This window comes from Sciurus vulgaris, assembly GCF_902686455.1.
Source record: "Sciurus vulgaris genome assembly, chromosome: 2".
NCBI classification, from domain to species: domain Eukaryota; kingdom Metazoa; phylum Chordata; class Mammalia; order Rodentia; family Sciuridae; genus Sciurus; species Sciurus vulgaris.
In genome coordinates, this window is record NC_136462.1 from 97,792,504 (window position 1) to 97,817,133 (window position 24,630).

General features: G+C 38.4%; 1 protein-coding gene across 5 annotated transcripts in view; it reads left to right on the forward strand.

Moving 5' to 3' along the window:
- The window catches only part of GALK2 (galactokinase 2), a 136,677-nt gene that overhangs the window by 90,847 nt on the left and 21,200 nt on the right, over positions 1-24,630 (forward strand). For all 5 annotated transcript variants that reach the window (XM_079129951.1, XM_079129949.1, XM_079129952.1 and 2 more), the window contains one exon: positions 6,485-6,695. In XM_079129951.1, the coding sequence (XP_078986077.1) occupies positions 6,485-6,695 (211 nt within the window). The remainder of the gene's footprint in view (positions 1-6,484; positions 6,696-24,630) is intronic.

The window sequence follows — 24,630 nt, forward strand, 5'->3', positions numbered from 1 at the left end:
TCTTAAATTAAAGCGGTAGGAATCTTTAATGGGCACAAAATTCTTCATATTTTTCATGTATTTAGTGGCTTAAATTTTTCCAGAAATATTTTATGTCTCTAAAAGAGAGTATCCTTTAGTTACATTGAGGGATAAAATTGTGATGGCAATAATAAGCATTATGGGAAGTTAAGTAGGGAAGAGAAATTATACAGTTGCTTTTTGCATATCCTGAACTCTTTGTGGCAACATGTGGAGCAATGAAGGAGGGAGTTTCATGTGGTCCTTTGGACACTTCAGGGAATATTTTCAGCGATTCTTTTGAGGGCCTGTCTGGTCAGGGACCATCCCTCACCCAGTTTTTCAGTTTTTTTCACTTAGCAATCAATATGGAACTTATTCTTTGTCTGATAGAATGTGAGTAGGAGTTGGCATAATACTCTCAGGTCCTTGGCAGTTTTCTTAATTTGAGCAGAGAAAAACCAAATACCTAAGAATGTAGCCAATTTCCCTCATTCTGTTGATATAGTAGAGCACACTGCCAAGACTCTAGCATGGAGTTTTCAGAGAATGGTGAGTCCAAGCTGCATGGCAGAGGGGTCTACATACTGGGAAACTGGTGATAAGTACAGTGGAAACAGACTGTAGCAGTACTGAATATATTAAGGATCACCCAGGCTTGGTCCTGGAAATAACAGGGAGCCATTAATGTTGTTATGTTGTTAGCAGGGGATTTGAGAAATATTAATTGAACAGCAGAAACTTTTGACTTGATTGAAGAGAAGTGTGTCTTAACAGTATTGGGTGGGATACAAAGAGAGATGAGAGAAGCTATTACTGGACCTCGTAAGGGGTTGAATCCAAGATCTCCTGATTGTGTTTCTGTTTTCCTTTTTGAATGCATGCCATAACTCTGAAAAGTTTTCTAGGACATCCTCCCCACCCTCATTAGATTTGACACTTTTGTATATACTCTAAGCACATCTTATATTTTTCAATTATACAGTTTATCACAGTTGGATTAAGTTCTTTGCTGTGTAATGTTTATTTAACATTTTCTCTCCTCTGGTAGCTGTAAGCTCCCTATGGTCAGGTGGCATATGTGCCTTATTCATTGCTGCTGTCTGCCTGGGACCTGGGAAGTGGCAGGCACTCAGTAAACACTCACTGCATGCAGATGTGCATGCATGAAGGAAAAGCATTGAGTTTATAAGGGCTGCAATTTCAAGTTGAAATGACGAATGAAAAGTATGGTGCTGCTGCTGTGAGATTTGATGAAGGTAGGATCGAAGGTGACTCGGATTCCCCATGGAATTTTCTTACAAGTACTTGGTAATTTCAGCTTTGAATGTACCTACTGGTCAGGGATATAACCTTCAGATATAGTTGTTTTAAGGTTGTAGTTGAAACCAACAGCTAAATTCAGTTTGCTGAGGGGAAGAATGTGGAAAGAGAAGCTCAGAAGGTCAGGATAAGCTTGGAGATGACTTCAGTTAAATAAGAAAAGGAAAAAAAGGTGAGTCATGGAAGGAAATGGTATATGCATCGGAGACAAGAGGGAAACCAGGAAAATTTAATGCTATAGAAACCAATGCAATGGGAAATTCAAAAGTGGGTACTAAAATCCAGTATCTAAGATCATGGATTAATGAAAAATTAAGAGAACTTCCAGACCCTGCAGTATATGCCTGTAATACCAGCTATTTAGGAGACTGAGGCAGGAGATTTGCAGGTTCTCCCTTAGTGAGACTTAACTCAAAATAAAGTTTCAAAAGGGGGGAAATATCTTGGTGGCTTGCCTAGATGCATGAGGCCCTGGGTTCAATCCCCAGTACCACACACACACACACACACACAAGATAAATACACAAGTAAATAAATATTAAGGGGTCTGAGAAAAGACCAATGGATTTGCAAGTGGTTTTGGAGATTAGGAAGTCTTTGTGAGGCCATAGTGCTTAGAATAGCCAGAGAAGGCCTGGAAGTGGTGAGAATGGCCACTTATTCTAGTTGTTGGATGGCAAAAGCAGTGGAAAAATAAAGAATAAGGAATTTCAAGATAGAAAACATTTGTATATTGAAGAAGGAGTCAGATGAAAAAGAACCAGCTAAAAGTCAGAAGAATGTACAGAGGAAAGAAAATTTAATCCTCCCAGAGTACCTCTTCTGGGCCAGGAAAGGTGTTACTTGTGTTTTAATTATTATTTAATCTTCACAATTGCTTGTGAATGCCTCACTTTACATACTTGGACTTTCAGGCCAAGTATTGTGGTGACTTCTTTTAAGTGAGTGGAAGAGTCCAAGTCTGTCTTAGCCTCTGTTCTTTCCATTGTATCCCCTTAGGAATTAAGTATAAATGGAATCCTGAGCATGATGCTGAGGGTTGCCTTAGAGAAGAGGTCGTGTTGAGGGAGGGTATGGATAGGATTGTAGTAGGTCCATTTGCAGGACCAGAATTATTCTGTGGCCTGCAAACTAATATGGAAAACATGAAAATAGGGATGACTAAGATTGGGGAAGGTCAATGTAGTCAATGTGTTTTTGGTAGTTATGAGCACAGAAGTAGTACATGGTAGTACATGAACACAGAAGTCACCATGTAGTGTGGAACATTGGGGAAGGCTCTTGTAGTTGGAAGAGGGCTGAGGGGAATGATTTTTAAAAAGTATCCCCAATAAAAGCAGCTATGTATGATTCCATTTATGTCAGACTATATGTGTAGGCATGAAGAAAGAAAAGTAAGATAGGATGGTTATCAAAATGGCAGTTAAGTTGGGTATGGTGGCACATGCCTATAATTCCAGCAGCTCAGGAGGCTGAGACAAGAGCATTGCGAGTTCAAAGCCAATCTCAGCAATTTACCAAGACCCTAAGCAACTTAGTGAGATCCTATCTCAAAATAAAAGATAAAAAGGATTAGGGATGTGGCTCAGTGGTTAAGCACCCCTGAGTTCAATCCCTGATACCAAAAAAAAAAAAAGGCAGTTGATGGTTAGTTCATTGAGGGTGATTACAAATGATTTTATAATGATTTTATTTCATTTTTTTGTACTTTGAACTTTTATGTATTGTTTGAAATTTTTATCATAAACATATATGTTGTCTGGAAAACAGCCTGTTCAATGAATTGCTGTTTTTATAGGTAATTCTTCCTTTTGCTGACCTGGTAAGGAGAAAACTTGGTACTTTTTCCATTGATGGGTTAATACAATGAGATAACTGAATAGAGGTAGATTCTGATAGGGTCAATATCTTTGAACTTTGCTTAATGGGACCATTTTTGGGACTGAGAACTTTTTCTGGCTGTAGGAGAGTGCTTAGTACTTTACTTTGAATCTGAGACAACATGGAAGTGCTAGGGAGTTCATTCCCTTGAGAGTATCCTCAACCAGTCATAATTGGGAGTTAGTGGCAAACATCTCAGCTCTCTTGCCCTTTGTGTAAGTCCCAGCTGAGGTTTATACATGCAGGTCCCAGAGGGCCCAGCAGACTTAACCTCATCTGTCAATCAGTGCCCTTCCTATTGGTTTCTTTTCGTCTTGCTTTCCACTTCTGTACCAGTGGTCTTTAGGATCACCTTCCCCACAACTTCTTGCCCCCAGATTCTTGTCTGAAATCCTGCTTCTGAGACGAAGCAGCCTGAGACATTGTCCTATCACTGTATATCAGTGCTTCTTTCCATGACCAAACAAAACACTTGTTGCCTGCTTTTATGTCCATGGATCATGAAACAGAGTTAGGAACCTCCCAGAAGTAGTTTCTGATGTGAACACCTAATGAGTTTGCTATGGAAAAAAGAAAATGGTAAATGTTGACAAAGTACTGCTTTTTCTTATTTCCCCACCCTGCTATTGAGTGAGGAACTTGTGACAAAATGACCTGTAGCCCTGCCCCACAAATGTGAAGTAGGCCAGTCATCAGGGCTGCAAGTGATGAATTCCCTCATGAAGTTCTGTCTTTGAGTAACAGCAATCTTACCCACCCACTTCCCTCATCTGCAAGTCATCTTTCTGATTCCTGAGCCAAATTTCAACAGGCTTAAGTGGCTTTCCTATTTTACTCTCCCAGTATAGTGCAATTCAACAGATGATGGACTGTGCAGCTGTTGTTGAGGACATGTGGTAGATTTCATCCTTAATTGAAATACACACCAGCTTGGCTGTGTAGACCCTTCAGCTGAGGACTAAGTGGACGATTGGGCTAACAGAAAACTGAGATATTGCTGGAGTGAATGTGAACTGCTGTATGTTAGTACCTCTTGTCTTTAGGGAAAAGAATATAGTGGGGTCCTGTGAGAACTGAATCATGGGCTTCAGGCATCCCTAATAGGCTTTCTTCCTGTACATCACTGGCCCAGTTTTTCTTTTTTTTTTAAATCAAGTGTCTAGGGTAATGTGACTAGTTCAAGTGAGAATGAAGATGGGAACTTGTGACTGAAAATTTCTTAGAAAGTACCCTCTTTTATCATAGGGAAATGTCTGATGTTTTTCCTTTTCCTTTATTTTCAAAGAAATCCATTTGTTAAAGTGTTTTTAAATTACTGGAATGTTCAGGTCTAGCACAAACATTAGTTTATGCTTAGAAATGCCTTTCTAAGACTTAGGTGGTGATTTGAACTAATATGAATATCTCATTCAGAATGTGGCCTGGGGGAAGCAAGAAAGAGCCCTAGGACCTGAGTTTAATTTCTAACTCTGATATTTACTAGTTAGGTGACTTTGAACAAGTTACTTTCATCTCTCAAATAGTGTAATAATACCTATTTCGTAGGTTTGTTGAAGATTTTTTTTTTTTTTTTTAGAGGGGGTACTGGGGTTTGAACCCAGGGCACTCAATCACTGAGTTGCTTAGTGCCTCGCCATTGCCGAATCTGGCTTTGAACTCAAGATTCTTCTGCCTCAGCCTCCCAAGCTGCTGCCCAGCTAAGTTTTTCGAACATTTTAAAAGAAGAGAAAAGCACATTGAAACCAAATTTGTTAGCTTTTTACTTATCTTGGTTGGATTCTGGATACATTTCACAAAAAAAAAAAAAAAAAAAAAACATTATTGTAGGAGATCACTGACTTCAGCTCTTTTTCCACATAAAATAAATGTATTGTATATTTATTCTTTTGTTTATAAGTTTTGTCAGAGTATTTTTGTAATACGTTGTCATATAGAATATGAATGATTGAGTTTAATGAATGAATGAGTCTGTAGAGCTATCAACCCATCACTGCTAATAAACACTAATTAAATGTGCTAAGCAAACAAGCCAGAAGAAAGGTCTTAGCTTATGTCTTCGCTTTAAAAATGGCACCGTGTTCTGTAAAATAATTGAGTAGAAAAACAGAGTTCTATTGTCTCTTTTCCCAGTTCTGCCTTAAAATCATTAACTCCTTTCAAATGTATGAGCCAGGGTTTTAAAAAAGATGATTAATAAATATAAGAACTTCTGTTATTAACATTCTTCAGAAGTGAGTGGCCCTAACCAAACTACAATGGTCTTTTGGTAAATCCTGCTTCCTCTCTAAAAGAGAGAAAATCAAATCATTAACAAAATAGAAGAGCAAATCAGATGCACATTTCCTTGAAGACTAATTTCCCCTTCTCTTGCTTGCTTGCTTGCTTGCTTCTTTTTGCACCTGCTGTCCTCACACCCAGGCAATGAATTGTTTAGATATCCGGGGAGTGAAATCTTCATTGTTTTGATTGTCACCTGCTCTGAAGGAATGTCAGTAGTTTGGGGAAAATTAGAGAAATATATTGTGGACTGGGGTTCCCATAAATGGATCTGGTTAGAAAGACTTGATTTGTATTCTACCCTCTCCATCAGATTGTGGATCTGCCTCAGGACACAATTGAAAGACAGGCTCTTTTTCTTGAGGGTGGAGAAACATACAGCCCTACTACTACCAGCGACCTAATGAAAGGGTTTTTCATAAGGTCACCAATGAGGTTTTCATTTAAAATCTGGGACTTCACTCCAAACGCCCAGATACTTAAACTCATTAGGCATTTTCAAAGAGGCATGTAGTAAACAGGAAGTGCTCTAATGAAATCAGGCATACAGTGTTCATCTTAGGTCACATGAGAGTTGAGTAGTTTTCTCTAGACTTTATAAAGAGATGTTGTAGAGATGAACTGAATAGGGATAAAAGAATGAAATTATTCAAATAAATAGTCCTGGGGTAAAGTGGTGATAGGCCAAAAAAAAAAAAAATTCAGTGGGGGTTTAGTTTTGTGTGTGTACACATGTGCACATGTGTGCACATGCATGTGTATATATGTGTTTTAGTACAGGTATTTAACTAACCTGTGAGTGTCATATAGTCATATTTAATTCCAAACATCTGATCCTACTTTGCACTTCCAAGCAAGGGTGGGAAATTTGGATAGGTTGAATAGAAAACAAAGAATAACAACAACAACAAAATCCTGAACAGCTGAAAGTTGAATCTAACTAATTAGAATAGTATATATTGGATTGTGGAATGATTACTATTATCATGGTTTGAACTTACAGCTCCTGGCTAAGTACAAAAGCTTGCAATGGGACAAAGTTCTGCGACTGGAGGAGGTGCAGACGGAACTAGGGATTAGTCTGGAAGAAATGCTGTTGGTCACAGAGGATGCCCTTCATTCTGAACCCTATAGCCCTGAGGAGATCTGTAGGTGTCTGGGAATTAGCCTGGAGGAACTCCGAACGCAAATCCTGAGTCCAAACACTCAAGATGGTAAGTCTTCATCCATTCATCTGTTGAAGGGCATCTAGGTTCTTTCCACAATCTGGGGGGTGGGGGTGGTGAGAGAAGAATGGAGGAAATTTAGTTTATGTAGAGGGAAATGAAAGGGAGGGAGGGGGAGTATGAAAAATGGTGGAATGAGACAGACATCATTACCCTATGTACATGTATGATTACACGAATGGTGTGAATCTACATTGTGTACAACCATAGAAATGAAATGTTGAACCCCATTTGTGTACAATGAATCAAAATGCAGTCTATAAAAAAAAAAAAAAGATGGTAAGTCTGCTGGAGAAAGGAAGGCATGGATTATTCCCCCACTTACAACTGGAAGTTTTTCAAACTTCCCCAAGGATTCTGCTAAGCATAGTTTTGTGTGTTTTGACAAACTAAATTACATAGGTCTGTAGGTTCATAAATCTGTTCATTACCAAACATTTCTTGGTATATGCCAGGTATTTGGTTTAGGTGAAGGTGAATAAGACATGATTCCTGCCTCAAGAGGTTTGTAACTTAGTAAGCCTCTCTCTTTTCATCTTATTTTTTCCTTATTCATTTTCCTGGTTATTATGTTATTTATATAGAAGGATCTAGGTTAGAGTAGTACTCAGAACTGCTGTGGAACACCAGCCTTCTTCAGTGCTCAGGTTGAAACCCATGGCCCACTTTAGAGTGGAAGTTTATTCTGTTTGCCTGCTGCTTTGAGGTAGTTTTGTTTTTATTTATTTATTTTAAATTTTTTTAAAATTTTTTTGCGGTGCTGGGGATTGAACCCAGGGCCTTGTGCTCGCAAGGCAAGCACTCTATCAACTGAGCCATATCCCCAGCCCGGTAGTTTTGTTTTTGAACAGATAACATCAGAAGCTAAGATGAAGCCCAAGTTCAAGTTGGAGGTACAGGATGGAATCTTTGAGTAGTTGTTCCTCTTAGAAGTAAAGGTTGTCTATTTGTGGGAGGTCAGTATTAGTGACAAGGACATTAAGTTAAGATTTAATTTCCCTTTAGGGTGAGGTTAGGAAGGGTGGGATTTTGGCAAAAAGACAAGCCTCAAAGCCCCATTTCTATCCCCTTCAGTTTGTTTCTATGACTGGTTATTGAGTTCCTAGTGTGGATTTGTCTGTGAAATAGTCTTTAAGGCTGCCACTATTGACCAATTTGGGATAATATAAGGGGATCACTTGAGGACAGGGATTGCATTTTGATTTTTAACATTGCCAGATTGATTTTACTTTGATGAACTTGATTAAGTTTCCAGAACTGACCAACTGAGGCCTTTCACCTATTTTTGTAAAATAAGTTTCACTAGAACACAGCCGTATATTTGCTGTAGTTGATTTTTCACTATAAGAGCAAAGTAGAATAGTTGTTACAGAGCCTAGATAGCCCACAAAACCTAAAATTCTTGCTCCAGAAAAGCAGTAAACTAAAGGTGGCCTTAGTTTTGCCATGAAAATAGACATAATAGGAGTACTTCCCTTAAGGGAGTAATCATGTAATGTGCTAAGATTCATGCTTTGTAATGGAGGTGCTCATGCAGTGATGAGTGTGGTGATGGAGAGTACTTTGGAGATAAGAAAGGAGAAGTCAAAGCCAGCTTTACTAAGGAGATAGCAGTGAGCCAAAAGTTAAATAATAGATAGGAGTTTCCTAGGCAGAAAAGCAGTCAGAAAGAATTCCAGGCAGACAAAACAGCAGGTACAGAGCAGAGAGGAGTGAGAGAAAATAACATGACCAGAGAAGTACAGAGAGTTGAGTGTTTATCTCCAAAATGTCTGTAATGTAGAGTGAGGTGACTGAGATTGTAAATAGACCCACATCACCAAAGGACTTGCTAAATACTCTGTGTGTGTGTGTGTGTGTGTGTGTGTGTTATGTGTGCATGTGCATAAGTAATGAGAATTAATAAACTGTTCATTAAATGAAGAGGTTGGGTAGGGAATTGGACAGGAAGATCTTCCAGGAAAACAGCATTTTCTGCTTTGACCTAAGACAATTTCTTTAATTCAGCAAATATGCATCGATTACTTCTGACTAAGTATCACAATAAATGCTGGGATATGAAGATAAGTAGAACATGGTCTCTACCTTCTGGTAACTTAGTGTCTAATGGAGGAGAGTGCCCTGCAACAATCATGGTAACGAATACCTACTAAAATACAGGTATTGATCAAGAACCCTGAGAGTGGAGGAGAGAGTGGCTAAGCTGGATCTTGAAAGAACATTATGGAGTTCCCAGACTGAGAGGGGTATAGGCCATTCCAGGCAGATAGTACAGCCTGAGTGAAGACAGAAACATAGGAACAAAGTACTGGAGAATGTGTACCAAGAGGTGGGGTGTGCTGTGTGATGACAGAAAGACTGACTCAATGGCTGCCACCTTGGAGACCATTGCACTACTTTATGCTGATAACAAGGGCCGGGGATAGGGGAGATTTGGTGGAAGAGTCATTTGGTAGATTCTTAAGATTATAAAGAAGAATTCAGTTGGCATTGGTGACTTCCTGTGTCCAGGGAGGAAGGAAAAGTAGGAAGGAGGGAGGGAGGAAAGTGGAAAGAAGAAATAGAAGGTAGTAAAGTCAAGGTATGGATAGCTAGGAAAATTAGGGAATTACGGCTTTGGAAGTGGTTATAGGGCAAGAGTTTTCTATCTATCTTTAAGTTTGGTAAAATGGCACAATATCTAAATAAAAAACAAAGAGATAATGAAGAGGTGAGGAAGTCTTAACAGATGTTAATAATATTTACTATCAAGTGACATTCTTTTTTTATTATTATTTAAACAAATGGGATACATGTTGTTTCTCTATTTGTACATGGAGTCAAGGCATACCATTTGTGTAATCATACATTTACATAGGGCAATGTTGTTTGATTCATTTTGTTATTTTTTTCCCCTTCACCCCACCCTCCCACCCCTCTTTTCCCTCTATACGGTCCTTCCTTCCTCCATTCTTACCACACTCCTTATCCCTAACCCTAAACCTAACCCTAACGCTAACGCTAACCCCTCCCACCCCCCATTATATGTCCTCATCTACTTATCAGTGAGATCATTCGTCCTTTAGTTTTTTGAGATTGGCTTATCTCATTTAGCATGATATTCTCCAATTTTATCCATTTGCCTGCAAATGCCATAATTTTATCATTCTTCATGGTGAAGTAATATTCCATTTTATATATATGCCACCCTTTCTTTATCCATTCATCAACTGAAGGGCATCTAGGTTGGTTCCACATACTGGCTATGGTGAATTGAGCAGCTATGAACATTGATGTGGCTGTATCTCTGTAGTATGCTAATTTTAAGTCCTTTGGGTATAGGCCAAGGAGTGGGATGGCTGGGTCAAATTGTGGTTCCATTCCAAGCTTTCTGAGGAATCTCCATACTGCTTTCCAGATTGGCTGCACTAATTTGCAACCTCACCAGCAATGTATGAGTATATCTTTTTCCCCACATCCTCACCAACACCTATTGTTGCTTGTGTTCTTGATAATCACCATTCTAATTGGGGTGAGTTGAAATCTTAGGGTAGTTTTGATTTGCATTTCTTTTATTACTAGAGATGTTGAACATTTTTTCATATAATTGTTGATTGCTTGTACATCTTCTTCTGTGAAGTGTCTGTTCATCTCCTTAGCCCATTTGTTGATTGGATTATTTGTATTCTTGGTGTAGAGTTTTTTGACTCTGTAGAGTTTTATAGACTCTGGAAATTAGTGCTCTATCTGAAGTATGAGTGGCAAAGATATTCTCCCACTCTGTAGGCTCTCTCTTCACATTACTGATAGTTTCCTTTGCTGAGAGAAAGCTTTTTAGCTTGAATCTATCCCAGTGGTTGATTCTTGCTTTTATTTCTTGTGCTATGGGAGTCCTGTTAAGGAAGTCTGATCCTAAGCCAACAAGTTGAAGGTTTGCACCTACTTTTTCTTCTATAAGATGCAGGGTCTCTGGTCTGATTCCAAGGTCCTTGATCCATTTTGAGTTGAGTTTTGTGGAAGGTGAGAGATAGGGGTTTAATTTCATTCTGTTTCATATGGATTTCCAGTTTTCCTAGCACCATTTGTTGAAGAGGCTATCTTTTCTCCAGTGCATATTTTTGGCCCCTTTGTCTAGTATGAGAAAATGGTATTTATTTGGGTTTGTGTCCATGTCCTCTATTCTGTACCATTGATCTACCTGTCTATTTTGGTACCAATACCATGCTGTTTTTGTTACTATTGCTTTGTAATAGAGTTGAAGATCTGGTATTGCGATAACCCCTGCTTTGCTCTTTCTACTGAGGATTGCTTTAGCTATTCTGGGTTTTTTATTCTTCCAGATGAATTTCATAATTGCTTGCTCTATTTCTGTAAGGTACATCATTGGGATTTTAATTGGAATTGCATTGAATCTGTATAGCACTTTAGGTAGTATGGCCATTTTGACAATATTAATTCTGCCTATCCAAGAACATGGGAGATCTTTCCATCTTCTAAGGTTTTCTTCGATTTCTTTCTTTAGTGTTCTGTAGTTCTCATTGTAGAGGTCTTTCACCTCTTTTGTGAGATTGATTCCCAAGTATTTTATTTTTTTTGAGGCTATTGTGAATGGGGTAGTTTTCTTAATTTCTCTTTCTGAAGATTCATCACTTATGTATAAAAATGCATTGGATTTATGAGCTTTGATCTTGTAACCTGCTACTTTACTGAATTCACTTATGAGTTCTAAGAGTTTTCTGGTGGACTTTCCAGGTTCCTCTAAATATATAATCATGTCATCAGTGAACAGGGATAGTTTGATTTCTTCTTTTCCAATTCGTATCCCTTTAATTTCTTTGGTTTGTCTAATTGCTCTGGCTAGACTCTCAAGAACGATGTTGAATAGAAGTGGTGAAAGAGGGCATCCCTGCCTTGTTCCAGTTTTTAGGGGGAATGCTTTCACTTTTTCACCATTTAGAATGATATTGGCCATGGGCTTAGTGTAGATGGCCTTCACAATGTTAAGGAATGTTCCCACTACCCCAATTTTTTCTAGTGTTTTGAGCATGAAGGGATGCTGTATTTTATTGAATGCTTTTTCTGCATCTATCGAAATAATCAAGTGATTCTTAACTTTAAGTCTGTTGATATGGTGAATGACATTTATTGATTTCCTGATGTTGAACCAACCTTGCATCCCTGGGATAAAACCCACTTGATCGTGGTGCACTATCTTTTTAATATATTTTTGTATGCGATTTGCTAAAATTTTGTTGAGAATTTTTGCATCGGTGTTCATTAAGGATATTGGTCTGAAATTTTCTTTCCTCGATGTGTCTCTGTCTGGTTTAGGTATCAGGGTGACATTGGCTTCATAGAATGAGTTTGGGAGGGTTCCCTACTCTTCTATTTCATCGAATACTTTGAGGAGTATTGGAATGAGCTCTTCTTTAAAGGTTTTGTAGAATTCGGCTGAGAACCCATCTGTCCTGGACTTTTCTTTGTTGGTAGGCTTTTGATGACCTCTTCTATTTCATTGCTTGAAATTGATTTATTTAAGTTGTGTATGTCCTCCTCGTTCAGTTTAGATAATTCATATGTCTCTAGAAACTTGTTGATGTCTTTGAGGTTTTTTGTTTTGTTGGAGTATAGATTTTCAAAATAGCTTCTAATTATGTTTTATATTTCACTTGTGTCTGTTGTGATATTTCCTTGTTCATTCCGAATTTTAGTAATTTGAGTTTTCTCCCTCTATCTCTTTGTTAGTGTGGCTAAGGGTTTATCAATTTTGTTTATTTTTTCAAAGAACCGACAATTTATTTTATTAATTTTTCCAATTGTTTCTTTTGTTTCAATTTCGTTGATTTCGGCTCTGATTTGAACTATTTCCTGTCTTCTACTACTTTTGGTGTTGGTCTGCTCTTCTTTTTCTAGGGCTTTGAGCTGTAGTGTTAAGTCGTTTATTTGTTGATTTCTACTTCTTTTGTTGAATGCACCCCATGAAATAAATCTTCATCTAAGTACTGCTTTCATAGTGTCCCAGAGATTTTGATATGATGTGTGTTTGTTCTCGTTTACTTCTAAGAATTTTTTAATTTCCCTCCTGATGTCTTCTGTTATCCATTGATCATATAATAGTGTATTATTTAATCTCCAGGTATTGGAGAAGTTTCTGTTTTTTATTCTGTCATTTATTTCTAATTTCAATCCATTATGATCTGATAGAGTACAAGGTAGTATCTCTATCTTCTTGTATTTGCTAACAGTAGCTTTGTGGCATAAAACATGGTCTGTTTTAGAGAATGATCCACGTGCTGCTGAGAAGAAAGTGTATTCGTTCTTTGTTGGATGGTATATTCTATGTATGTCCGTTAAGTCTAAATTGTTGATTGAGTTATTAAGATCTATGGTTTCTTTATTCAATTTTTGTTTGGAGGATCTATCCAGCGGTGAGAGAGGTGTGTTAAAATCACCTAGTATTATTGTGTTGTGGTGTATTTGATTTCTGGATTTGAGAAGGATTTGTTTGATGTACATGGATGAGCCAATGTTCGGGGCATAGATATTTATGATTGTTATGTCTTGCTGATTTATGCTTCCCTTAAGCAGTATGTAATGTCCTTCTTTATCCCTTCTGACTAGTTTTGGCTTGAAGTCCACATTCTCTGAAATGAGGATGGATACTCCAGTTTTTTGCTGTGTCCAGGTGCATGGTATATTTTTTCCCATCCTTTCACCTTTAATCTATGGGTATCTCTTTCTATGAGATGAGTCTCTTGCAGGCAGCATATTGTTGGATTTTTCTTTTTAATCCAATCTGCCAGTCTATGTCTTTTGATTGATGAGTTCAGGCCATTAACATTCAGGGTTATTATTGTGATATGATTTGTATTCCCTGTCATTTGACTCATTTTTGTTTTTTGACATGATTTGGTTTCTCCTTTATTTGGCTATTCCTTTAAGCCAGTTCCTCCTGTTACTGATATGAATTGTTGTTTTTCATCTCTTCCTCATGGAATATTTTGCTGAGAATGTTCTGTAATGCTGGCTTTCTTTTTGTAAATTCCTTTAGCTTTTGTTTATCATGGAAGGATCTTATTTCATCGTCAAATCTGAAAGTAAATTATGCTGGGTATAAGATTCTTGGTTGGCATCTGTTTTCTTTCATGGCTTGTTAAATGTTATTCCAGGCCTTTCTAGCTTTTAGGGTCTGGATTGAAATATCTGCTGGTATTCTTATTGGTTCCCCTGAATGTAATTTGATTTTTTTCTCTCGCGGCCTTTAAAATTCTGTCTTTATTTTGTATTTAGGTATTTTCATATTAATGTGCCTTGGTGTGGGTCTGTTGTAATTTTGTATATTTGGAGTCCTATAAGCCTCTTGTACTTGATTTTCCATTTCATTCTTCAGATTTGGGAAATTTTCTGATATTATTGAATAGATTGTTCATTCCTTTGGTTTGTTTCTCTAAGCCTTCCTCAATCCCAATAATTCTTAAATTTGGCCTTTTCATGATATCCCATAATTCTTGTAGATTCTGTTCATGATTTCTTACCATCTTCTCTGGTCAACTTTGTTTTCAAGATTAAATATTTTGTCTTCAATATCTGTGGTTCTGTCTTTCAGGTGGTCTATCCTATTGGTTATGCTTTTTGTGGAGTTTTTAACTTGGTTTATTGTTTCCTTCATTTCAAGGATTTCTGTTTGTTTTTTTTTTCAGTATCTCTATCTCTTTATTGAAATGATCTCTTGCTTCCCGTATTTGGTCTTTTAACTGTTGATTGGTGCAATCATTTAATGCCTGAATTTACTCTTTCATCTCCTCCTTCAATGCCTGCATTTGCTCTTTCATCTCCTCGTTTGCTTCCCTGATTGTTTTAATTATGTGCATTCTGAACTCCCTTTCTGACATTTCTTCTGCTGTGCTGTCATTGGGTTTTATTGATATAGTATCTAGGTTTGTTTGGGACATTTTCTTCCCTTGTTTTCTCATATTGGTCAGATGTAAGTGGGACTCTGTGATATTGCAGATTTCCTCTATTGGCTTATAGTGTCCCTGTAGATTTCCAGTGTATCACCTCCCAGCCTTCAGTAGCATGAAGTCTTGGAGTAACTTGATAATGTAGTGCTTCCGAAGAAAGCTGCCCCTAGCCCGCTACTGGTTCCAGGGCTTGCAGCTGGCTCTGTGTGGAAAGGCTCTCACTGGGGGGCCTGCTGCGAGAGGCTGGCCGTGTGGGAGGAGCCCACCGCGGGAGTGCGCAGGGCTGCCTGGGGAAGACTCTAGCTGCCCTGCCCTACTCTAATAAGCCGCCCGAATCTAGGCCTGCCGCCTGGGCCGAGCTTTACCAGGTGGGGGAGATTCACCCCGTGGCTCTATTTTAGTCTGAGTCTCTCAATGCCTCCCCTCCTTGAATCCTGGGTTCTGGATGACTGGAGATGCAGTCACCCTCTAGTCCGCCATCTTGGATCGCCCCGTGGAAAAAGCCTGCGGCCTGAGGAGGCAGGGCTGCCTGGAGAGGTCTCTGGCTGCCCTGCCCTGGTCCCAGAGGCTGCTTGCGGGTCGGAGGTCTCTGCTGGCTTGGGGATTTGTGGCTGGCTCTCTGTAGAAAGGCTCTCACTGGGCGTACTGCTCCGACAAGCTAGCCTAGAAAGGCGCTTCCCGTCGGAGGGAGCCGGGCTGCTTGGGGAAGTCCCTGGCTGCCCTGTCCTGGTCCCTGAAGCTACCGGGGGGCCAGAGCTCACCATGCTGGCTCAGGGACTTGGAGCTGGTTCTGTGCAGAATGGCTCTCAATGGGGGGTCTGCTCCAAGAAGCTGGAGAATCTGGCTGTGTGGGAGGATCCCACCGCCAGAGTGCGCAGGGCTACCTGGGGAAGACTCTAGCTGCCCTGCCCTACTCTAATAAGCCGCCGCCCGTATCTGGGCCTGCTGCCCAGGCCGAGCTTCACTGGGTAGGGGAGACTCACCCCGTGGCTGTATTTTAGTCTGAGTCTCTCAATGCCTCCCCTTCCTGAATCCTGGGTACTGGAGATGCAGTCACCCTCTAGTCCGCCATCTTGGATTGCCTCAAGTGACATTCTTAAAGCAGACTTGTGTAATGCCTTATAAGGTTCACCATCACCTAAATCCCACATGCCTTAATGTGTTAGATTTCTTCTCAGTCAGGCCTTAACTCTGTTCTGTCCTATCTGCCTTTTGAGTCTATACATAGGCATGTGGGCACCTTGGACTTTAAATACTAAACTCACTGTTATTTTCTGACTGGACTTGTCCATTTTTCTGAAATGTAGTTTATACCTGTCTGTAAAGCTCAATGTGCTTTATCTTTCTTTTATACTTCTCTACCCACAAACCATTCTTTTTCTCTAACATCTTTCTGCATCTACCTATCTTTCCTTCCCTGCTTCTTTTTGCATTTTTTTGGACTAAGTTAATTACCCAGAATAAATTGGAAAATACAAAGAATAATTTGCTAATTGTAGGAAATGTATTGCTATGTAATTTTTCAAGTTTTTTCTATAGTAACTTCATTGTTTTTGTAAAAATGATGCATGCTTCACCTTACCTCTTTATCTAAAATATTGCTCCACTTTTATCACTATAATTTACTTTGTTTTGTACTCAATAAATCTATGTTGAATGAGTGTATCCATTTTGTAATCCTGTCATCCTCAAAGGGTTTCCTTTTACTTTTTGAATAAATTAATTTTAAAAAACTATGAACATAAATTAGTCTGTGGATTCTGGAGTTGCCTTGATTAATGTTACTTAATTTACTTTCTAAATCTAGCCGTCTAGCCCTAGCCAAATTTCCAGCTGAATTTTATGGATCAAAATCTTTTTTTAAATCTCTTTCATTTGATCCTTTCTGAAATTTTGACTTGTGTGATTTTAGACTTGAAACAAATGTTTTTCCTTAAAGAAGATGTGACTCTTCCTGAACATGACACTCTATTTAGGTTAAATTACTGAAGGGAAAGATGGCAGATTTTCCTAGCAGAGGACTCTGGAGGGCACCACTGCCCCTTTACTCTAGGTGCCTACATTTTAACATGCTTAGTTTTGATTGAACTAATTTTTCCATCATGGAAACCCATGACTTTTAGGGATGCAGAGGCTCCCTATGTCTCATTTTGGCAAGATTACTTTCCACTTGGATATAAGTGTGAATTGTGAGATGTTGACCTTGAGGTGACAGGATAGGGAGAGATGTGTACAATAAAACTGTGGTTTGCAGCTTCTGCTAAACCAACCAGACTCCCAAAGGCCTGTGTGCAATTTTCATTTTCTCTTTCCAAATTTCTAATAAATAGATTTAGAAATGCTCAGAGACCATTAAAATTAAACACACACTCAAAGAAAAATCCTCAAATCTTTTAGATGTTTTGAATGACTGACTGCAAACCATTGTGAAGAACCAGTTATGAATAGTTTAAGAATTATTTGCCTGACACTGCCTACAGGTAGGAATTGTTTAAGTGTGTGGTCTACTGGTCTGGGATCCTACAAGCTCAGAGTGCATGCAGGGGCCAGACTTAATTGAGAGAGGGTGTTTTTTAAGGCAAAGGAAAAGGTGAAGCTGTGATTAGAGGCAGGAGAGTTAGGCACATGTATCAATCACAGGATGCAAGTGAAGGGCACACATTAGAGACAAACATGGAAATTCATGAAAGAAATGGGAATTAAAACAATTGGCAGATACTTTGGATGCTAGTTTAAAAAAGGGAGAATGTATTGAAAACTTTCATTTTTGAGCAAGTCCATACTGTTTAGGTTGGAGTGACCCAGCTGGCTGCTTAGCTGCACTGTGTTGAACTGGGCACAAATTTTATTGCTTGGATTACCAACTTTGCCTGTGACCATATTCTGACTAAGTGCTGGCCAGTTTCTGATCAGTCTGTTTGGATCTCCAGAATCATAAGTGATAATCATGGCTTTAATCAAGTACAAGGCATTGGCATAGATTGCTTTTTAGGAAGACACCTAGAGTTGATGGTAAAGCACAAACATACACACAAACACGTACACCAAGCAACCCTAAACAACAAGAAGACATCTTGTTATTTTATCTACTTTATGGCTTATTCATTACACTTTTCACTCCTATCTGATTTTAACTCACAGCACTTGATATGGGGTTATCTCTATCACACAGACAAGGAAGTGGAAATGAGAGAGTTATGTGATTGTCAAGACCACGTAGGTACTTGGAGCTCAAATCCTAGCCTTCTGACTTAATCCCATACTTTTTCTGAAATTACATTCTTTTTTTTTTCACTTTATTTTATTTTATTCATTTTTTATTGTAAACAAATGGGATACATGTTGTTTGTCTGTTTGTACATGGGTTAAAGGCATACTATTTGTATAATCATAAATTTACATATGGTAATGTTGTTTGATTCATTCTATTATTTTTTCCCTTCCCCCCAACCCCTCCCACCCTTCTTTTCCCCCTAAACAGTCCTTTCTTCCTCCATTCTTGTCCCCCTCCCTAACTCTAACCCTAACCCTAACACTAACTCCCCCCACCCTCCCCCTTATGTGTCTTCATCCACTTATCCGTGAGATCATTCGTCCTTTAGTTTTTTGAGATTGGCTTATCTCACTTAGCATGATGGTCTCCAATTTCATCCATTTGCCTGCAAATGCCATAATTTTATCGTTCTTTATGGCTGAGTAATATTCCATTGTATATATATATACCACAGTTTCTTTATCCACTCATCAATTGAAGGACATCTAGGTTGGTTCCACAATCTGGCTATTGTGAATTGAGCAGCTATGAACATTGATGTGGCTGTATCTCTGTAGTATGCTGATTTTAAGTCCTTTGGGTATAGACCAAGGAGTGGGATAGCTGGGTCAAATGGTGGTTCCATTCCAAGTTTTCTAAGGAATCTCCACACTGCTTTCCAGAGTGGCTGCACTAATTTGCAGCTCCTCCAGCAATGTATGAGTGTACCTTTCTCCCCACATCCTCGCCAACACCTGTTGCTTGTATTTTTGATAATCGCCATTCTAATTGGGGTGAGATGGAATCTTAGGGTAGTTTTGATTTGCATTTCTCTTATTACTAGAGATGTTGAACATTTTTTCATATATCTGTTGATTGCTTGTATATCTTCTTCTGTGAAGTGTCTGTTCATTTCCTTAGCCCATTTGTCGATTGGATTATTTGTATTCTTGGTGTAGAGTTTTTTGAGTTCTTTATAGATTCTGGAGATTAGTGCTCTATCTGAAGTATGATTGGCAAAGATATTCTCCCACTCTGTAGGCTCTCTCTTCACATTACTGATAGTTACCTTTGCTGAGAGAAAGCTTTTTAGTTTGAATCTATCCCAGTTATTGATTCTTGCTTTTATTTCTTGTGCTATGGGAGTCCTGTTGAGGAAGTCTGGTCCTAGGCCGACATGTTGAAGATCGGGACCTACTTTTTCTTCTATAATCTGCAGAGTCTCTGGTCTGATTCCAAGGTCCTTAATCCATTTTGAGTTGAGTTTTGTGCAGGGTGAGAGATATGGGTTTAGTTTCATTCTGTTGCATATGGATTTCCAATTCTTCCAGCACCATTTGTTGAAGAGGCTATCTTTTCTCCATTGCATATTTATCTTGGCATTCTTGTAGGCTGTTTTTAGCAATCTTGCTCTAAGTGAGGAAATGATGTTTTATCTTGTCTTTCTTGACTCTGAGTTTTTCTTGAGACTTAAGGAAGATGATGAAGATTGGTTATTTTGTGGATGAAGAGCTTCCTTTTGACTCTCATTCTGATGCCTTGGTTTTAGAAGTGATAAGACTGTGGCATCCAGCAGCTTGCTGTATTTAAATAACAATTCAACGTGGCGATAATGAGCATGAACTTTTGTGTTGTAAAACCATGAGAAATTCTATGAACTTTTTCAGTTCTCATAAATTGTCCATTTAGGTTAGGTTTAAGAATAATAGTTTGTTTTTATATAACAGAAAGTTATAATGATATTCTCAGAATAAAAATTATCAGCTCAGTAATTTAAATGCTTAATTTACTGATTTTAGGCATTAAGGAAATTGATTTAAAAATAGTTTGTAAAATATTCACCACCAAACTCTATGATCTCAACAGATTCAGTTGCTTTTTCTGTAAAAATTTGGGGGGAAATGTTTTCCATAAAAAGCTAGAAGAAGCCCCAAATGAAATTATAAATCCTTCTAGAGTTTATACATATTGGTTGAAGAGAAATCCTCAAAATCTATATGATGAACTTCTAACGATAACGCCAAACAAAAAGTGTCTTTTGATTTTACCTGTTTTCATTTTTAACGGATGAAATAAACTAATATATTTTTGTAAAACAAGATATAAAAGAATAAATCAAATAATAACTATTTTTGTTATACAAAAAAACATATTATGCTTTAGTTTGTTTTGGAAGTCAAGCCTGGGGAAAATTTGCTTTCATTTAGCCTTATTCCTTTCCCACTCTGCCTGGTATTTTCTTTTTGTTCTTCAGCTTTTATTGATTCCTCAGTTGTCTGGCCATGGAGGGCAGGTTTGTGCTGGGAGTAAAGGTTCCTACTTTATATTCAAGGGGAAATAGGGATTGAACTAATATCTCCTATAGCTTGGGAATGGTGCTTCCTTCTTGGGGTTTCCTTTCCTCTTCCAGATGTGTATGACATGCCCCTTTTCCCTAGCTCATCTTCTTTCTTCAAATACTGAAGGAACTAAAGGTGAATGTGAATATATTAATATGATTTTAAAGACTGAGTATCTTAACACTTTTGTCTTCTGTAGGAAGAGCACCAGTGATGTGTGCTGTGTATTGTTCATTACTTAAACCACTGGCAGTTAGGCCAACATTAGGGTCTACCTTTTATCCCATAAGGTTAAAAATGGAAGTAGTTCTGATTCCTGAGGCCAACAGATAAGTAACAATGTGCATGAGCTGCAATGGCACCAGATATCCCTGCATAGATCTTTGAAACATAAAACATGTCTCTCATCATTCATTGTGTATGTATTGATTTGCCTGTATCTACCTGGTTTCCTGACTCTGCAATTTATCATCTTCACCACTGCTGCCTTCTTGCCTGGGTATCACCTGTCCCCTTGGGCTCCTCTGCTCTGACTACTCTGGTCTGGCCCTACCTGCTTCCTTGGTGTAGTTTCTGCTCCTCCTCAGCTCAGCTGCTTCTTTGGCTCTGTACTTGTGGCCCCGACATCCATGGCTGCCTCAAGAAAGAAAAGAAGAACATTGTAATTTTTAAACTTGCAAATATATGTTTTTAAGTCTAAAGATATGTTACTCAGTATTCACTTTGCTTGCAGTTATCATGGCCTTGTCTCTACCTTTTGGGAGATGAAACTATCTAAAGGTCAGTTGGTAACTTATTGAACACTGCTTTGAGTTGAATGAGACTTCTGCAGGTATGAGGAAGAATGATGCCTCTTCTCTGCTACTCCTTTGCTGGTTTGGAAACATTTTCTATAGGATACTGTCTTCTGTCTTCTACTCTTATCTTCCTAGTAAGCTAACATTGTATCTTTTTTTTTCTTTTTCTGCTACTTTTTATTTTAGTTTCACATCTTTATGTTTCTGTACAGACAATTTTTTTTTTTTTTTTTTTTTTTTTGGTAGACAAAGCAACTTTTTGTATAGTTAAGTGCTTTAATTTTGGTCATACTGATTCTCTCCTCTATTGGTGTGTTCAAACAGATTGTGCTTCAGTAGCAATTCCAAAGTCACAGTGTTTTGATCCAACAATGCATTTCTTCCTTACTCTGCATATCTAAAACAAGTCAGTGAAGGAATCAATTCCTCTGAGAAACTCAGGGACTAGGCTTTGTGGGCAAGGGGCTCTATCTTAACTGTACAATCACTGTGGCAGAAGGAAGGGAATGTTGTTCATTGCTCATTGTCTCTTAATGTCTACCACAGTATGGCCTACTTCACCCCTATTCTAATTTGATTGGCAAAGCAAATCACATGGATGTAATGAACTTTGTTGGGGTCTGAGCAGAGAAGAGTACAGTCCTAACTGTGTAAGAATAATTGGAATATTTGGAAACAACCCTAATGACAACCATACTTCTCATGCTGTGTAGCTGGGTCTTATCCCATCAAATTCATGATACCAATGAGAACCAATTTACTTTCTCATATAAAATATGATTTTTCTCTTTCTTTCCAGACATCTGGGTCAATGACTATTGTTCTAGTCTGAATTCCAAGTTATTTTCACTCAGGAATTAGATAGATCTCTAATTATGTTGTGTATTTCTCTCATACTGACTTTTTATGTATGTTGGTCTGGTGAAAGTCTTTTTAGACCTGGTGGCTTGTCACTTCATTCCCTGTATTATAGAGTTCACACAGTATCTTTTCAGCAGTCTGTTATTCTAATAGCATGATCCAGAAAAACATCTTTGATGTTAGTCACTTACTTCCTCTAGCCTTTTTTCTTTTGTAAAGTATTTAGGAAAAGTTTCCTAGCGAGAACTTCTAAATTAGGAATTATATACCAGTTCCTACCCACTGTGCCATTTGTTTCCATGTGAGTAACTATGAGTAGATCTGGTGACTTTTAGCAGATTATTGCCAAATGTCAAAAGTAACAGCAACAAAAGTAATGATCCATTGTATCTGTATAGACATTAATAGTTTTAACTATATGAGAGTCTCAATTGATGGTCATTTAGGCTGTAGGTTTCAGAAAAAAATGTCATAGGCCACCACTCTACATTCTGGACAGAGGCAATGTATAGTTTGAAAAAATATTGAGGGCTGGGGAGATAGCTCAGTCGGTAGAGTGCTTGCCTTGCATGCGCAAGGCCCTGGGTTTGATCCCCAGCACCGCAAAAAAAAAAAAAAAAAAAAAAAAAAAAAAAAATAAAATAAAATAAAATAAATAAATAAATAAATAAACATTGAGGAAGATGATTCCTCCTGTTGTCTTTTGGAAATATTCGAGTTGGAGAGAACACGAAGATTGACCTGTTTTTTTCAAGAGCCACTGATGTAGCAGCAAAATGACCAAAGACCACCTACATAGGAAAGCAGTATAATTTAGCATAATATAATTGAGAAATTCTGAAGTATTCCCTGAAGAAGGAATATAAAATTTTGCATAATTAGCACAAGAAATAGCAAGATTTATACTTCATTTCTGACTTTTAGACTTATAAGGGAAAGGTGGCAGAGAGGATGAAGATGAAAAGGGACAAAGAAAAGGGAAAAAGAATCTGATAATTGGAGAGAGGCTGCTATGTATATACAGAGCTTGCTTATGGAAAAGCACATAAACACAAATTCAGAGAAACCACAAACAAACTCATCCTTGTGTGCACTCACTTCCCACCTTTGCCCCCAGAGAGCAATATAAACACATGTGTCATCACAGAATACTGTAAAATAGCAATATCCTCATTTATCCTTTCAGGATATTGCCAGTTATATTGTAAACACCTCCTCGAGGACTGGAACATCTCATTAGATGTTTGATGGTTATGCAAGTGAAACATTTTTATCTTCCTAATACTTCACTGCATTTTAAAAAGTTCAGGTATTGTCTTCTTGCCTGCCTGCCTACCTGCCTACCTGGCTTCCTTCCTTTCATTCTGGAAATCAAACCCAGAGCCTTGAGCATGCTAAACACATGCTCTACCACTGAGCTACACTCCTAGCTGGGTGTACTGTCTTTGAATACTTGTCATGAGGAAATTCAGAGGAGGACTACATTTAGCACATGAGTCAAAGCTCCTTCACTCCTACGCACCCTCATCCAGTGCTCAGGCCACTCTTCCTGGTGTGCTCCAGTGCATCCCTCTCAAAAGAAAGTTTGGGGCAACAGCCTATGTGTTTTAGGTAAGCCCTTTTGCATGACAGCTTCACACTTGCTTAAAATGTTGTTGTAATCAGTTCAATGATTACTTTTTGATCACATTGGGTTATTAAATAGAAGTAGACTTTATTCCTTTATTCAACAGATATTTGATTGCAGGCCAACTCTTTGAGCACTGTGCTAAATATTATGCATTCATAATCAGCAAGGCCAGCATAATACTTGCCTTCATTTACTTGAGCATTTTGTGGAAAGACAACAATAATTACTGAAGTGTTCTGATGGAAATATTCTACTTCTCAGATAAGCATTGATTTTTCTTTTGCCTCTCTTTCATCCCTTTTTTCCTCTTCCTTTTCTTTTTTCCTATAATTCAATTAATAGAAGAAAGCTAAGACAGGAACTCATTCCCTTTTATGTCAAAATATCAGGACAGGCTAGCTGTAGGCAAGCGTGACATTGTTCCCATAGTTCTTCATTCAGCTCTGCATTGACCAAGACTCCTTTCCAACTCTCTAGGCTCCTTTTCACTTGAGATTGTCTCCTTCTTTCACATTTTCCAAGAACAAAGTTGTAGTGAAATTCTGGGAAGTTAGTAGGAAAATACTTCTCCAAGAAAGAGAAGGAAACACAAAAATGTGGTTCATGCAGGGAGCAGCTTCAGATTCTTCCCTGGCTGATGGATGGGAGCAAAATGACATTTATTGAGAATCTGGGTTATAAAGGGAAGGAGGGCACAGTTCCTGCCCTCCTAAAGCAGTGTGTGATAACTGTAATTAGAAAGGAATGCACAGATTTTAAAGATGTATAGAGTTGGGAAGACAGATACCTTCGACTGTTACATTTTTGGAGAGCTTCATGGAAGAGGTGAATCCAGCTGATACTTAAAGAGATGTTGAGGAATGCACAATCTGTGTGGGATGCTGATGTTGGGACTTCCCTCTGGGACTCTGTGCTGCCAGTGGATAGGTAGCAATGGAACGGACATTTCATGTGGGGTGTGGAAGGATTGAGCGCATTGAGGGGCTTTCATTTTGTTGGACAGTGGGAAAATGTGCTGAATTTTCATGCACTGAAATGCATGAAATATTCAGGAAGGCCATAAAATAGTGATTTGGGAAATTTATTATGTCAGCTGTGTACAG